Source organism: Gobius niger (assembly GCF_951799975.1).
Source record: "Gobius niger genome assembly, chromosome: 18".
Lineage (NCBI taxonomy): Eukaryota > Metazoa > Chordata > Actinopteri > Gobiiformes > Gobiidae > Gobius > Gobius niger.
In genome coordinates this window covers 10,898,565-10,916,736 of record NC_136869.1, presented here as the reverse complement: position 1 = coordinate 10,916,736, position 18,172 = coordinate 10,898,565, and the positions used below count along the sequence as shown (strand labels likewise).

The window sequence follows — 18,172 nt, the reverse complement described above, 5'->3', positions numbered from 1 at the left end:
ATGACTGGTCTGTGGCAGGGTGTGCTCTGTGTGAATCCACTGTAGCCTCAGTGCTTGAACTTGTATCTAACCATTGGAGACAGACAGAAAACATAGAAAAGGGGATCGTTTCTGCATCGCCGGCTGCATTGTTTCACAAGTGTAATTATGTCTTCATTACCTGCAGAGGCTGTAGGTGATGCATTTGAATTAGCAACGTAAGAAGTCATCAGCAAAGAACTATTAATCAAAAATGGCATTGTGTGGATGTATTATAAAGATTTTTCTTTTTCATGAGGTGATTTGCAGCATGTAGAGGTTTGGGGCTTGCTCCGTACTCTATTAATATGGGGCGATGAATGGGATTTTTCATATTATTGTTACATTTTTTGTCTTTTAATGTGTCGAGAATGCACTAACCATGTGATTATTTGCCAAGCATTAAGCATATATATTGGCTTCCCACTTGTAAATTACTTATATTTTCCGGCAACTTTCATTGAAAACTTAAGCTCAGAAATGTTGGGAATTTTCAGAAATTGAAAACTGCCAAAATGCTTATAAAACATCATATTTTTGCTTTTTTTTTGTTGAATAAACAATTGGTGAATCAATAGCTACCCATTAATTATGTTTTTGAGCCAAAAAAAACATGCATGTGAGTGATGTCACACCCCTGACCCAAGTGTGAGGACCATATCTTTAAAAACAATATAATACTGTAAAACTGCACAGCAGCTGTATTACAATGATGAATATGTAAGATGGATACAAACACTGTCCTCTTCAAACACTGGTGCTCAGACATCGCAAAAATGATTTCTTTGAGACTTTTCATCTCTGCTGTGGTAGATAACTCAGTGTATAACAAATTTATATATATTTTTTCCCATTAATTCCCATGGAAAATGTCTCACGTTGAAAATACCCAGAATTTTGCAACTCTACTTTCCACACTTTACCTGAATCATCCGATGGCGCGAATCCAATGTTACTGGCCGACTATAGCGCTGTGTTGTATTAGAAAGTTGTCTGAATGCAGTCTTGTTTACAAAAAGCTTCTCTTGCTTTTACATTTCATGGCCAGACTGCTTTCTGTGCTGTCCTCCTTGCTACAATATGTCTGGCTGCATGTCTGTGTCTGCTGTGCTGTCCCTGAGTCTCCACGCTAATTGACAGTCAAGTCCGTTTCCTTGTTCTATGTCGGCGCTGTGCCTTTACTTTCAATACTTTCCTGTGTTTGGAATGTTTACCTCCACAAGTTGCTCTTTATCCCTTCTGCATTTTGTATTTTATCATCTTTGCATTCTGAGCTATCTTTTTCCTTTTACTATACAACCTCTGAGCCCTTGGTGGAGGACGTTCATAATTATTTTAGGCATCTTCAAGGCTTGTTTGACGGTTTTGTTTGATTTGTGAAGGGCCAGGGCTACAGCTGAATCTCTGTTTGGGTGGATGTTTGCTGACATTATTTGCAAGAAAAAAAAGGATGACTAGCAAAGCAGTATATCTTGTGTGTAAATTTCCTAGCCGCCCTGCAGACAAGCTCCGGGCGCTGCAGAGTGATGGGAGCCACAGGCCTGTAAATTATGTCCATAATTCAGGCAGGCCAAAGAGCACTCTCCACCCACCCTCCCTCAGCAGCGATTCATCTGGACTTTGTTTAACGGAGCAGAAAATTAATGTTTTATCTGTGGTCAAGGTGTCGACGAGACAGACAGATTTGATTATTTAAAGTGTGCAATGTCAACGTGTTGTCTGTCAAAAGCATGCAAGAAAGACAATTCAATTCAAGAAACACATAGGCACCAGTGCAAATTATGCAATAGTAATAACAGTAAGAAATGTTAGGTTTTCAGTTTGACTTAAATCAATGGACTGATTGACATTGACCCAATGGCCGCTGGGTGCACTGCTTTAAGACCACAACACTAGGGGCCGACATTGTCCGCCATTGCTGCAGTACCTCCATATGTGGGCAGCAAAAGAAGCTAGTTATCTATTAGTTAGCATTGCACTTTCCACACGTTTGAAGCAACTGTAAAGCCTGGTTTCTAGTTTTTTGGAACTTGCTACACCTAGATATTGCTCCTGTGATGACGCTGGGTTAGTTACAATTACAGAAACCAGGCTGGTTTTCGTAAGAACATTTTTAGAAATCTTGTATTCACCTTATTCCGGAGGCTTGCGTGGACGCCGCCATTAATTATGCCCGCCCCTTTTCTCCTATCTGTTAACATGGGACTGGAGAAGTCCACATAAAATCAGTTACTACACGAAAACAAAGCCGTTTTTTGGCTGCACAAAGAAACGGTGCAGTGTTGACTCGTTGGTGCAAGTGAACATTTGATATTTTACACAAATCAATCTGCTAAACATCAGATTTGAGCGGAGAATGTTTTCCCTTGTTCTCCGTTTAAATGAACGGGCTTTGCGCTCGACCGGAAGTGTCTGGACAACGGAAGTGCCGAAACAAAGCAAAAAGTGGCAAAAGTGGGCGGGGCAGAATAAGGTGGATACTAAAGAGGGCCGGACTTTGATTGATTGACAGGCCGTCAGCTTTCGAGCTAATGGCGCAGGCGTGGCCGAACTGCACAGTCTACAGTGAAGATCCCGCCCTTATGCCCTTTTTCGGAACATGCTCCGTCACAGCAGGGTAGCAGGAGTCTGTAAATCTGCAATGATTTCCCCCTCGAACGTAGTTATTATGGCAAATGTGGAGGAGTGAGGAGACGGAGTAATATTAATCTATTAATATTATGTCTGTGCATTGACCATTGTTTTGTGTGTGTTTTTGTGCAGACGATTGGTCCAAAGGAGGGCTGGCAGGTGTACAGCTCTGCGCAGGATGCTGACGGGAGGTGTATCTGTACAGTGGTGGCTCCTGAACAGAGTCTGTGCTCCAGAGATGCCAAGAGCCGACAGCTCCGGCAGCTACTGGAGAAGGTAATGACACATGGTGGCCCCAACTCATTTCTAGCTCTCATAATACCTCCTGCACATCCTCATTCTTCACATGAATTGGATTTCTTTTCTCATATTGATCAATTTCAATCGATCTACAGCCGGCTACAGCATGCGCAGGAGGGGCTTAGAGGAAAAAAAAGGTTGAACTTATAACAAAAATCTTCCAGCATCTGATCCAAACTACAAAATTAGGTTCTGTTTCTGCTAAATAGCTGCAGACCTGACAAGTATAAAGACCTGTGACTATTGAGATTGAGAGAAGAGGAGGAACGTACACCAAAAGTGGTAACAACAGGTGCAGATATTGAGGAAAATCATCAAAAATAAAGAAAAACAGCATCGCAAACTCATAGCCGATGGATTTATTCAAGATTATGTTTCGGCATAGCCTTTAATGATCTAAAGAAAGCAATGCTGAAACGTAATTTTTAATTAGTCCATGTTTTCACATCGCTTATAAGTGTGCGATGCTGTTTGTTTTAATTTTTGATTATTGAGATTGACCTAAAGAGAGATTACGATTTCTATATTCACATTTTGATCAATTGCTCAGCTCTAGAGGAAAATATGCTATATTTAGATACATGGGAGACTTTTACCAAGCGTTTTTCCATGTGCAAAACGAGTTGCGCGTGCAAAGATGGATCAGCAGCACAGTCATACTCCAATAGCATTTTCTCATTTACATATCAGATTTATGGCTCATCATTTCAAATGCTAAATCAGGTGCAACACCGTCATAAAATTGTGCATTTTTTTTTTTTTTTTTTCATTTTTGCTTGCACTCTCTATTTAGCACCTGTCTTGATAAATGACGTCAGTTTCTACAATATATGGTGTATGGTTTCTAAAGGAATTTACTCAAATGCAAGAAAATAAATCACTATCCCAGCTTATAGGTGGATAGCTACAGGGTATTTGGAATTTAGATATTTTCCCCCACTCAGTTTGAAACATTTGGGAACCACATTTTCATAAGATATGTTTCATGAAAGCATCTCTTGTAGTTGTTTGTTATTGTGGTTTCAGGTGCAAAACATGTCCCAGTCCATTGAGGTTTTGAACCTGCGCACTCAGAGGGACTTTCAGTACGTGATGAAGATGGAGAGCCAGATGAAAGGCCTGAGGACCAAGTTCAGACAGATCGAGGACGACAGGAAATCCATCATGGCCCGAAACTTCCAGGTCTGAGCAGCCGCCTTTAATCTCAGTCTCCTTTGGAACAGATCAATATGCTTCATGTCTGTGCACTTTTATTATTTATTATCGGGCCATTGATTTTACTAACGCAGCAACAACACAGCATCTGGAGGCAAATGCTGGCATGCATTTTGTATCGTACTTAATTGCATTCATGGGAATATTTGCAGTCTGCATTTGACTGTCTTCCTCTTTTCATCTGGCACAGTGAGGTACTGCAGAACTAAGTTAGGTCAGAGTTTTTACATTGTTATTGAGACGCAGCAAACTTTTTGGGGATGAAAATGAAAAAGCCACTTGAGATGTAGCATATCGTTTACAAGGGGGTCCTACAGGATCAGCAATAAACAATAACAATCACAGTAAACTCATTCATACCTACACTCACACCACAGTTCTCCTTTTTGATCCAACCATCAAGCAATCCATAATATCAGATCAACATTTCTAGGCAGCAGACTGTATTATAAACACAAACCTTAAAAACATGGATAGTCGAGATAGAGCGGACTGAGCTGGGTAAATTATTCCAGTCGGCGGGAGCTTTGAATTTAAAGGATCGCTGACCAACTTATTTTTTTTATGTGTATCGAATTAGTATTGAAAAAAATCCAATAGACGTTGCTGCTCATGTCCGTGCCACTATGTCTGGCTCGTACATTGTTTTGGTCTGAGATGTTTTATAAATATTCTATCAGGTCTCCCAAAAATAGCTTTTTAATTTTTTGTGTGTGATGTAGTTCATTAAACTGGGATATTTTTTTTGGCACTCTTGTGTGGAAAATCACTTATGAGTGTCTATTGTGCATGTTTTAATAGTGTTAAAGGAACAGGCCACTGTTTTTACATACTGAGATATGTTCTTACCTGAGGTTAGACGACCTGTCTGGTCACTGAGAGAGGCCAAATGCAACCACGTCTTTGGTTGTTTTTCGTGACTGAGGGCACGTACAAAGACCAGATAAGTACACATCAACTCGTCTAAGCTCAGGCAAGAACATAAGCCAGTATGTAAAAATGGTGGCCTGTTCCTTAAACAGAGTTCCCAGTGGAAAGCACATTTATGGAGAGAACATGCTAATACTATATCCGGGCTCAGTCTAGGACTTGAACCAGGGACTCTCTTGCTGTCAGGCGACAGTGCTGCTAGCCACTCAGCCACTGTGCTGCCAGTGTTTGTAATAGTGTAGGAGTGACAGTTCATCACTTCAGTCTGATCCTTGCTTCGAGCTTTGCATGGTGACGTGTCCTTGGGCAAAACACTTCACCCACCTTTCCTTTGTGAATGTGTGGTGAAAGGTGTGTGACAGTGAATGATGGAGGTTGTTTAGGTCGCACCCAAGGCGACTGTGGATACAGAAGTGAGTGTGGCCATGGAGTGAATGAAAACTGAATAATGAGGACATAGGAGCGTGTCGAGCTAAAGTGTTATATAAATGCTTATTATAACTACTACACTATTCCAATTATTCCATTGGAGTGCTTTTAAAGAAGCGATCTAACTGTATAACATAGCACTTAAGTATTTTCTGTACTGTAGCTCAACTGAGTGTGCGAGGGAGGGATTTTAAGTTAAGTTTGCAAAAGTTGCATAAAAAACGATCTACTTACATCTCTAGACTAATTATTAACCAGGAACTAGGATGACAAACGGCACTTTAATCATTTCGGTTTCTGTAGCTGATGCAAATTAACATTTCATTATTGTCACACACTATAGAAGAAATAGGTAAAAACGTTTGAGTCTAAAGACACAAACATTTTTACAAAATCCATAGTCCTTTGATGCAGAATAGTGTGACAAATTTGCAATGCTGGTTGTGAAGGCCGTTTGCTGCAGTGGTCTCTTGTGTGGTTAGATGGAGACAGCTGGTGTGGGACCAGGGAGCTTTGCAGTGGAGACTTTAACACACTCAGATGGAAAATAAACGCATGGAAGTAACGGCCACACGGCGGGAACATTATATAAACTGCCACGGTTTAATGAGCGGCAAAATGTTACTGTATTCTCTAAAGGACAGGGACAAATGTGTGAAAATGTGTGTCTGTTTTGAGCTAACAAAATTAACTGTTGAAGCAGAGGCCACCTTATGTTGCCTTATTTTGTTTAGCCTGAAATACCACTACTTTATACATCACAATGGCTTATGGGGACCTACAGAAGCCCTAAAGGGACATGGCACTGTGTTGCCAAATGCGCACACAATGTAGGTTATAGTACATAGATAATCAACGCCATTTACCTGCTCTTTTTGGTATTGATTTTACTCCAAGTGTCGTCCCCGACTCGAAATAAACTCGTGGCTGGGTTAAATCTATCTCATTTTTAAATTCCATTTTCATTCCCTGTATGTTACACATCCACTAATTATCGCAGTTTGTACAGAAAGCAATTCAAGTTATTTACAGCTACATGAATTACAAGAAAGCGAACAAAAACACACACAAAAAACAAACTGATTATTAATTACACAAACTGGCTAGAAAGTTTGTGATATGCACAGCTGAATAGAACTGTTTTCAGCCTATATTTGAACATTATCACAACGTCTTCTGCCCCAGATTTTAGCTGCAGAAAACTGAGTCTGAGACCAGCGGGAAACCCCTCCTTGAGGATCTCACATCCCGGAATTGTTCATGTGGCTCTAAGATGTGCTTTGGCATTGAGCTATGTTGCTATGTTTTCTATCATTTTGCAGAAACAAAACTACAAGACTTAAATAGAAATGGCTTAATATTTTCATTGCACTAATACAGTGCCATGCAAAGGGTAACATACAACTGCAGTCCTCCATATAGCCTATGTAATGTGTTTCTTCCTTCAGTTAAGAGCCGAAACATGCACAGGAGGCTACGTCATCCAGCTAGGTACTCGTGATAGGTTGTCCTGAGGCACTAGATGGGTCAAACGCAGACAGCAAATTTCCCCACACTGACAATAACGTCCACAAAATAATAAAAAGGCTTGACCTCCTTGTGTCTGTGTCTGTTGCCTTCAGGAGCTCAAGGAGAAAATGGATGAGCTGAAGCCGCTCATCCCGGTGCTGGAGCAGTATAAGATGGACGCGGCGCTTATCTCTCAGTTTAAGGAGGAGATCCGAAACCTGTCCATGGTCCTCACCGGGATCCAAGAGGAGCTGGGGGCCTACGACTACGATGAGCTCTACCAGAGAGTTCTGCGGCTGGACAGCAGGCTGCGCTCCTGTATGGGCAAGCTCAGTAAGTATTTAGCAGTCACATTTGCATTGAATTTGCTGGTTAAGTTCATGTCTGAAGTTTCAGTGATAGTTTTTCACAAGTTTAACTTCTATTGCAGTTTGTGTGATACAACCAGACAGAAAGTAGTTGATTTAGAATGTAAATTTCAATGTGTATTTCACTGAGTTGTAATGAGTTGTTAAAGCAGTACTAAGTAGCCACATAAGCGCCACTGCAGGTGTCGTAGAATGTTGCGTTTTTTTCCTCCTTAATTGTCCGTGAGTGTAAATACTACGCTTACAGAAAAGACAAAGGGAGAGAGGGATATTGTACATCCAATTATACAATGGAGATAATAATTTTTTTCACTGAAACTTGACTGTAAATACTGTTTAAGTGGCGCTAGCCCACAGTTAGCTTTGCCCGTTAGCCTGTTAGCTTCTTCTTCGTGATTCCATTAGTGTGTATTGGAGCAGGGAAGTTGCAGTTGTGGTTTTCTGGCCAGAGACACCAGGGGGAGATGAAAGACCCCACAATCATCCCTTTAACACTTGTATTACCCCCAGAGGGACTACGGAAAGGATTTATTAAGGTAAACAAGTTACTTAGTACTGCTTTAAAAGTGGGGGGAAAAGGTTTGTTTTCTTAAAGGAACAGGCCACCGTTTTTCCATACTGAGATATGTTCTTACCTGAGCTTAGACAAGTTGATGCGTACCTGTCTGGTCTTTGTGCATGCCCGTGGAAGAGCGTGGTAGCTTCCAACTTCACCTATAGGAGCTATAGGAATATGCTGGGAGAAGCCAAATGCTAACAACATCTTTGGTCGTTGTGCGTCACTGAACGCATGCACAAAGACCAGACAGCTGCGCATCAACTCGTCTAAGCTCAGGTAAGAACATATCTCAGTATTTAAAAATGCTGGCCTGTTACTTTAAGGCCAACTGCAGCCAATTGTCCAAAAAGCCGTCCGACCCTATACCTAAAGTTCCAGGTTATGGCAACCCCATCTTTGTCTATAATTGTGTAGCGCCATCTCAAAACAGTAATGTGGGCATGTTACAAACTCTACATTTAGACGTTTTAACCAAACATTGATTCACTCCACTGTCACACACAGTTGGGAGCTATAATTAGATCTGCTTCGTTGCGGAGTTACAGAAATGTTGCATTCAGCAACACTACCACAACTCAAAATCAAACTGAAGTTTTGTTTTTCTACACAGGTTTTATAACAAGGGAACATTCAGCATAAAAGGATGTGCAGCATGTGTTGTAGGCAGTAGCTTTAACCACTTCACTACCCAGCAGCACAAACCAATGTTCATTATCATTGCAAATCCCCTGCAAAAAAGCCAAAAAGAACAGAATGCTAAATGTTTACTTTAATTCAAATCTTCATTAAAAATTCCATCTCCCCTTACACCTAAAGCCTGGTCCTAAATGGTCAGCGTATTTTTTCTATTCTTGTCCTTGTTTCGAGGTTTTGAAGAAAACAACCCAATCTAGAGTATAGGAAATAGCACGGTGGTTTGAGATAGCGGACCTCTCGGGGATGGTTACTTTCAGGCCTATTTCCAACGGCTCAAATTCTAGTTATTTGGATGTTTCATCCCAAAACTAAATTGATATCCTGTGTTCTGCAGGGTGTAAATTTTCCTTAGCTGCTGCAGAAAAATTGTTTCTGATGCGGGGGACTTTTTTGTGTAGTAGTGTCTGCTGCGCTGGCACATCCAAATGAAAAGGAATGGAAGTTGCCTAGACATAATAAGCCTGATGTGATTGCATTGTAAGTGTAGAGCGGGGAAGTTTGTCTACACAGCATTGAGGGTACAAAACAACAGTAAATACATGGCAACATTTTTGGAAATTTATATATGAAATGTATTAAACAAGTATAATGTTAGCCTATTCTTTAGTCTATTCTCCTCTGTTTCTTTCTTTCTAAAGCATTTCAAATATAAAGAGAAAGAAGTGTGTATGGCTAACCAGGCTAGTAAAATGTACGCATTAAAGCACTGCTACACATGAAGGAAGCTGGATGAAAACGGATCAACAATCACTGGATAGGAGGATGCACCGAAAAATGTGTAAAATGTTGTGTTCATGAGTTATTTCACCTTCACCATCTGTGAGTGCTTTGTTGACAACAGAGTTTCCGCTGGGAATAATAAAGCATTAAAAGTCATTAAAGAACACAATTGCTGCTAAAATTCTGCACTGTCACTCCGAAGTGCCGTCATGCACGAGCTTAATATAGAAACTGCAGTTACACGTAAGACCTGAGGTGGCAGTAGTGAGTATAAAAATGACAACTTCATTGTGCCAAAATCAAGTCCTTAAATATCATTAAATTGGATTCAAACTGGTGATTCAAACTAAGTTCCTTGGAAAATTATGCCACTGCTCAACAGTCAATCAAAATTACCCAAATTATGGTCTAAAATGTTGCACTTTTGGCTGAAATTAACAATTTTTTTTGGTTAAAAGTTGCCCATTATGTCCAAATCTCTAATTCTCTCAACCAAATGTTTCCTCTGATTGATAATATTAATAATATGTGCAGATTTGTGGAATTAAAATATAGTATTTGGGCATTAAAAATGGTCAGGGTCATGTGAAACTTGGGCAACTACAATGGCAGTACACACAGTTCTTATTCACTAATATACAATCAGTCAAACCTATGTGTAAACTGGATATTTCAATTATACTTTTTCAAACAGGTGCTGTTTACAGTCCCGCATACCCCGCCTCCGAGGTTTATGTCCCTAAAGCTAATTTACTTTTACCATTATTGCATTACGTGGAATAAGCCGCTGCTCTGTTGTTGCAGTGTGACCCCAGGGCAGACTCTCCGGTGGCATGAAATTGGCTTGAGAAATCTACTTAGAGACAGAAAGCGGCACAGCCCTCATCTAATCACAGCATTTCTTTATTAACAGCATGTGGCAAATTAATGAAAATCACCGGACCCGTTACCATAAAGACTTCGGGGACGCGCTTCGGGGCATGGATGACTGACCCGCTGGCAGCAACCAGGAACAACAGGGTGAGTGAGGAGGAGGGAGGGGGGGAAATGTCTGTCTTATTATTACAGGTATACACATATGGAATAAGAGCATAAAATAATGTGTTTTAATGTGCTAACCATTCAACTGTATTCTTCCTGGATGGCATGGGCATATTCCAAGTTGAGAATGTAAGAATGAATGAGGCTGAAATTGTGAAAGAGTGGTTCAGGGAGCATGAGATATGATTTTTCACACAAGGACTGGCCACCACTGAGTCCAGGCTTTGACTCGGAGTCAAAAAGTGCATATGCAAGTCTCATAGTATAAATATATATAAATTTCAGCTCTGCATGTGTTCCTTTGACTTCCTTGTGAACGGGAACACCTTCATATTAAGGTGGTATCTTCCTTTTTTTTTTATTATGCAAACGAATGTCTAAAAAATGGGAAAAGAGACTCAACCCTGTACTCTAAACTAGTTCCCTCTGGGGGTCGCAAGGCACTGAGGTGGGGGTCATGAGATGTTTTGAAGACAATATTTTAAAAATTCATAGCATTGAATTTGATGCATTTTTGGAAGAAAGCAGCATATTAGAGTGAAACCAAGTGAAGTATCAAAATAGACATTAATAAATACATATTATATTTTACATTGGGGGGTCCTGTGATGTTCGTCTGGAGATTTTGGGGGTGGAATCCTGAAACTTTTCAGAACGTGACCCTCAAAATCACTCACCAACAACCTCGGGACCCCCTTCTGTAAAATGCAATTAGCACTTATAATAATTCTAGGTGCAAAATCTGTTAGTTTGGATACTGTATTTTTATACTTATAATTTCATTGCCTCAAAACTATCTTGCGACCCCCACTTGCGTGTCCCCACTTTGGGAAGCACAGCTCTAAACAACAGGCAGCAGAGGAGTCCCCCAAGGCACAGTCTTCTCATCACTTCTATTAACTTTTTTTTTTTTTACCATTGACTGTATCAGCTCACATCCAGATCAGTTTATGGTCAAGTTAAATTATGGATATCAGGATATAAAAAAAAAAAAAAAAAAAAGAAATCCACCTATAAGTGACATATATAAGTGAAGTGCAAATTGATATGTCAATGAGCTGAACTTGTAACAATTGTGTGTGCTAAATAACATTGACGTTAAGCTGGGAAGATCATGTGTATGTCCAATCCTCCACCAGTATTGACACAGGCTCAGAAAATCCAACTCTTCACTCATACTCAACTCTCAATACAAGCTGCCGCAGTCTGGGAGGAGGTTTAGGATTCCCCTAAATAAAAAATAACTGCTACAACTGCTCCTTTGTTCCATACTCCATCAAAGTAATGAATAACAGCTGAATATACAGAATGCGTGTAGCCTTATGCCACTGTGGGTGCTTTGTTTTTTGTAATGTCCTTTTTATATTGTGTTAATGCTTGCAGCTGACTCTCCTCCAAATCAAATTTCTCCCTTTGGAGGACAAAATAATAAATGAAATCTGAAACCTGAAGATTTTCGAGAAATTGACTTAACACAGGACAGAAATAAATCCTTTGTTGTTGCAGAAGCTTGTCAAAACAATGCCAAAGTGAAAGACTGCCTAAATCAAAGCTCCAGGCAGTCCAGAAGGAAATTTGGTGGCAATTTGTTTTTGGCTAAGTAGTGTATTATCCACTAAGTGATGGGAGGCAAACTACTGTATTTCTTATCATATTTGAGAATTAAATATTGTTTCATTATTATAATCACTATACTCATTTCTCATTTCCAAACCAGTAGGTTATCACAGCAGTTACTACCAGATAGGTTTGATTGAAATCCTTGGTCGCGTGTTTCCGCTGTGTTCATAATAATTGAAAGATCTTTTTTTTTTAGAGCTTGAGGGGACCGTATTCTGACTAAAGCAAGAAATGATAAAGCATTGGCTAGCTGATCCCAGAAAGCAGGAGTTTTGTGACCTTACATAGCTCTCTATTGGAGGAGCTTCACTGATTTACAATTTATATTTGAATGTGACTTGAATTTATTTAGCTGGAGATACCTTATCTTGTGTCCTTCATTCCGTGCTGCTACGTGGAAAAACATATTTAAATGTTGGCAATTTAAATAAAACGTTATCAGGATGAGGTTATGAGGAACACCAACATCAACCTCTATTTCATTTTTGGGTTCGATGGTTTGGACACTGCAGACATTACATTTATATTGTACTTGTAGGTACCACGCTAGTACAGTGCATTAAAGAACATCGTGATAGAAAATCATCATTACTAGAAAATCACCCCTTTCTTGTTTTTCCCTCACCTCCTCTGATGCAGGTGTGGTACATGGACAGCTACACCAACAGCAAGATTGTGCGCGAATACAAAAACGCTGATGACTTTGTCACCGGAGTCGTCTCCAGAACCTACAGCCTGCCGTTTAAGTGGGAGGGCACCAACCACCTGGTCTACAACGGCTCCCTGTACTACAACAAGTACCAGAGCAACATCATCGTCAAGTACAGCTTCGAGACCGGCAGCGTCTTGGCCCAGAGGGCGCTGGAATTCGCCGGCTTTCACAACATGTATCCCTACACGTGGGGCGGCTACTCCGACATCGACGTCATGGCGGACGAGCTGGGGATGTGGGCCGTCTACGCGACCAATCAGAACGCGGGGAACGTCGTGATATCCCAAATCGACCCGGATACGCTGCAAGTGCTGAATACGTGGAATACCGAGTACTCCAAGAGGAACGCCGGCGAGTCTTTTATGATTTGCGGGACGCTGTACATTACAAATTCGCACCTGTCGGGAGCCAAAGTGTACTACGCATACTCCACCAAAACGTCGACATATGAGTACATTGATATTCCCTTCCACAATCAGTACTTTCACATCTCAATGCTTGACTACAATGCCCGGGAGAGAGCGCTGTACGCCTGGAACAACGGGCACCAGGTGATCTTCAATGTCACCCTCTTCCACGTCATTAAAACAGAGGATGACTCTTAGATGGGACTTGACTTTGGAGGAACACTTCTGAAGCAGCACTTATTGTGATACAAAGGACCTCAGAATTGGAGCAATTTGTGTAAATGGACCCTAAATGGACTTGTTGCTATTACTTGAACTTTTTTTTTTCTAAAATGTAAATTGAGATTTGCGGCTAAGTCAAGCATGGACTCCAATGACTGGAAACGACACCAATCTGGCATAACATCCTATTGTGGGAAGAAGATTTTAACGTCCTCGTCTGTGCCAGGTTTTACGCTGAGAACATTTCACCTCTCCACAGTACATAAATGACGCAGTACAGATGACACCTATGAAACCCTTTTTCAACAACGGTAAACTCCGGTACAGCTGCGAGATTACAAACATTATTGTTATTGGTTGTATTTGCCTCCTGTCTCTCGTTCATCAATGTCCTGTCCGAGGGTGCTTTCTCCAGTTCAGCTTTATCCAAATCAAAAATCTTCTTGGCCGGAACTATATAGGCCAGAGTGACACCTCATTTGAAAGCTAAGACCTACAAAACTGATCGTAAGGTTTTTTGTCGCCTTTTTTGAAGCATTTTTGTCAAGTTTTTGTCTCTTTTTTCGTCTGTTTTTTGTAGGGTTTTTGTATTTTTTTGTTGTTTTGCCTTTTGACACATTTTTGTTGTGTTCTCGTCCACGGTTTTGTCACTTTTTAGTCCTGTTTTTGACGCTTTTTTCTTGTCTAATTGTTGCTTTTCTGGCACTCTTTTGTTGCTTCTTTGTGGCTCTTTTGTGGCTTTTTCACCACTTTTTAGTCGTGTTTATGGCGCTTTTTTCTTGTGTTACTGTTGCTTTTTATGGCTCGTTTTTGTTGCTCTTTTGCTGCTTTTCCACCACTTTTTAATCGTGTTTTCGCCGCTGTTTTGACACTTTGTTCAAAACACTTTAAGATTTGGATAAAGCCAAACTGGAGAAAATGTGCTTGGTTCAGGTGGGGGTTAAGAGGCTAACAGCTGTATTTATTTATTTTATTTATTAATTTATTTATTTGTGCTGTTGGGACCATGGGTTTTCTGTGACAGGACAGTATAGCATGAAATGGGGCGAGTACATGGGTGCAAACATGAGCAAATCAACGGATCTGAAACTCAAACTTGCCATTGCATGATTTTAGTTGTCTACTTTTGAAAGCCAGTCATGGGGAAAGTACATAAGCATAAATATTTGGGTGAATCCGAAAATTTCACCTGTCAGTGTCCTTAACGCTTGATTGGTGTATACTACGTTTCCAGCCTTTTTTCCCATTTTACTGCTGCGCCTTATGTTGGTCCACCAGCCAAAGACCCTTCAAAGCTTTCTGCATGAATGTCACACATCTTGTCATAATGCTAGACAGTGTTACGTTGCTTATAACTGCTGCTGCTGCTGCTGCTGTTGTTGTGTTTTGTCTACCTAAATACAGTCTATGTAGAGTATTTGAGCCTTATAGAAGCTACAAAAAAGTTTATTTAAATGAGCCTGTAAATACTGCTGCTGCATTTGTCTGTGGAAGAAAAAAATATTTGTATTTTTTTATAACAAACAAATCAGACCTGTACATTTTCATTACAATAATAAAAAAAAAAAGTTGTACATTTCATTATTGCCTTGTCGGTTGTAAAGTTAGCACAACATTTTAAAAGGATCGCTAAGTCATTAAAAATAATCATGTGAGAACAGTTATTTAAGACAGAGAGATTATTTGTCAAGTTTACACATTTATAAAACTCTCATCACTGCCCAAAACCAGAATAAACACAACAATATATAAAAAACTTTCCTTTCTATCCAAAATGATTTTTTACCATGACTTACTCAGGTCATTATAAAGCATCTTTTAGGTGGAAATTAATCTGTGAATGTCAATGGTGTAATTGAACAAAGATGGCGTAAAATCCATGTAAACTTTAATCAATCTTGTTAATTTGACAGTCTATATATGAATTTAGCAGAGCAATAATTAAAACCTTTGATACTGTTAGATTCAAATTCATCTCATAGAACAGTAGTAACTTCTCAACTGTTGTAGCTTTCTCACCCAGCCACTTTCAATGAATTAGATTTAATTATTGTCTCCAAACAGGAGAAATTCTTTTTTGGATCAAGCTGCAACCCAAATTACTGGGCTTATTAAAATTTATAATAAAAACAATTTGAGAATTGGCCTTGTTTTAGCATATTTTTATATTAAAATACAGGATCTCATATAAAAATAATTCTGATGAAAAATAATTAAAACATGTCAAAATTATGTATCAACTGTGCAAAGGCCCACAACCCCCCATATTTGTAAATTACTTCCATTAAAAAAATATATTTTATATCCAGTAAGTAAGTAAGTAAGTGCTTCATTTGTCATTGTACAAGCGTACAATGAAATAGCGTTCAGGTGTTAGTCCTGAGCCGTGCCACCACTGTGGGCCAACCTGACCTGCATGTTTTTGGAGGGGAAACCGTAGCACCCAGAGGAAACCTGGCTGGCTGCCTTCAGTGCTCCTCTGATCCTCTGAAACAGTGCACCGCCTCTAGCCTGGGAATACCCGTGCTGCTGTGTGCGCTCGAATCATTTCAAACTTCACAGCAGTCTGGAGACATCTTCACATGGATTTGTGGACCAATCACAGAACGAGGAGGGACGGCAAGACGATGACGCGCTATTCGACATAAGGAAGCTTGTGTTTGTTTACGGATGAAAAGGTCTTTTTTTTTGTTATTGTTTACAAATCCAACATGACAGCAGCAGACGCGACACCATCTGTCAATTAAGCTTTAGACCGTGTTCTAAATAGTTTAGCTCGAAAGTTTACAGCAAGTACGTCATGGGATACAATGATACGATTGGCTGTGGCTACGTGCAGACGCATGATAGACATTCGTAGCGCCCGATCCAATAAACGGCTATGGACGATCGTAAACCACACCTCTCCTACGAGAAAAGGAATTGGTGGTCCCCAGACTAAATATAACGGGATATTTTGTCTAACGATAGCCATGCTACACCACCTCCTGGGTTTGTCCCTGTTCCAGAGCGTGGTGTCCTGCACTGGTCAGCTCCACTTCCTCTTCCCCCTACGCCACTCCCTGCACTCCACAGCAGTCTTTCACCATCTTCTGGGAAGAGCTTCGCAGTTAATCTATTTTATTCCTCAGTGAACGTCCGCTAGCCAGAACAATAAATGTGTGGCTTTGCTGTGAGTCTCACCCGGATACCTCGTTTGTCCCTTTTTTGTTTCCTGTAGCTCCTCTTGTGCTCTTGTCTTCTGTGCTGCAGGTGTGGGGGCTCTCGGTGCCTCTTCAGTGTCTCAGAAGAAGAAATGTGTGGGGCTCAAATGGATTTAGCTGATTAATTTTACAAAGCTGCTTTCTTCAGGACCATTATGGACTGTGCAGTAAAAAAAAATCCAGCGATCCAAGCAAAAACACGGCAAAGACATAGAAAAGTATCCAGTAAAAACAATGTGGAGCACAGAAACCACAAATGCAGTTAGCAGAAAAAGGCAAACAATGCAGCTGTACCGAGAGAGAGAGGGAGGTTGCTGCCTGTTTACACGTCGCCAGGACATATGTAGGACTAAACTAAATGGGGCCAAACCTTGGAGAGAGTAACAAGGGCAGACAAAAAGAGGATAAAAAACATAAATAAAAGTGTCTTTAATCCACTGTCTAGACCTTCAAAGTAGCCCGAGGACAATCTGAAGCATCTTGCGTACCACCAGTGATACCCATACCACCGCTTGAGAACCAGTAAACCAGACATTTGAGCATGAGGCTGCTTCATGGAGCATCTGGAAAAGGATTGTACTTAATAACACCCGAAATGATTATGAGAATATCAGTATCTCATGACATTTGAAGGATAATCAATCATCATTTGTGAGTCATGTCTGCCCCACTTCCCTACGACATTTATTAAAATTACCTCCAGCTCACCCGTGTCTGCTTTGTTTACTCTGTGTGAGATGCAGATGTCATAACACGGCCCCTTTACGGCGAGCCCACACACAGACACGTTCTGCGGTAAGATTGAGCTGAGCCGGAGGGAGGCTCATTAGCATTCAGCTCCGTAAACAAACAGATGTACGCCTGGATTAGTAACAATCTATTAGTCTCATCTCCTTCAGCGCAGACACTAGGGAGACTCGGATGACCTTTTCATTCACGACTCGGGTCAATTTCACCTCTGCCACTTAACTGTAAGGCTTTTTTGGGTTTCTGTAAATGTACAAATGCAAGAAAAACATGTCTTTGTGGCTCAGTGCAAAAAAAAAAAAATATGGTAGGATCAAGCTAAGAACTCGTAAAGATACTGTACTATCAACAAGGGGTCTGAAAACGGATGAAGGACCAAAAGGAGAACTTTATTTGTATAAGCCTTTCCCAGCATGGTCAGAAAGAGCTTTACACATTTATCTGGCCTTTGCACATGTTTTTTAGGTAAGCAAAACTGGAGAACCTGGAGGAAACCAACCTACAAACATGGGCAGAATATGCAAACTCCATACAGGAAAGCCTGTCCAGCCCGTGGTTCAAATGATATGATATGGGGAGACTGTGGCTATTTGTCACACTTTTTTTCTAGAGTTTGCTGCTCATGAACAGAAAATCCCACAAGAGTCAGACCTGCATTAAATGAAAGCTTGACTCCTTGACTTGAAGGAGACTTAACCATACAGCCTCTATAATGTTAAAATAAAGTGATCAGAAAAACAAATCAGACACAAAATAAAAATATGTCCACCATGTTATACCCCATGTGAAAAATGACCCCTCAGTTTTTGTGACAAATAACCCAGAGTGTCCATATTACCAACAAT

General features: G+C 40.4%; 1 protein-coding gene across 1 annotated transcript in view; it reads left to right on the top strand.

Moving 5' to 3' along the window:
• olfm3a (olfactomedin 3a) overlaps positions 1-13,760 on the top strand; it is a 39,924-nt gene extending 26,164 nt beyond the window's left edge. The window contains exons 2-6 of the mRNA XM_079576598.1: positions 2,782-2,925; positions 3,976-4,131; positions 7,146-7,365; positions 10,289-10,395; positions 12,676-13,760. Of these exons, the coding sequence (XP_079432724.1) occupies positions 2,782-2,925; positions 3,976-4,131; positions 7,146-7,365; positions 10,289-10,395; positions 12,676-13,353 (1,305 nt within the window). The 3' untranslated portion in view covers positions 13,354-13,760. The remainder of the gene's footprint in view (positions 1-2,781; positions 2,926-3,975; positions 4,132-7,145; positions 7,366-10,288; positions 10,396-12,675) is intronic.
• Positions 13,761-18,172: the final 4,412 nt, after the last annotated feature.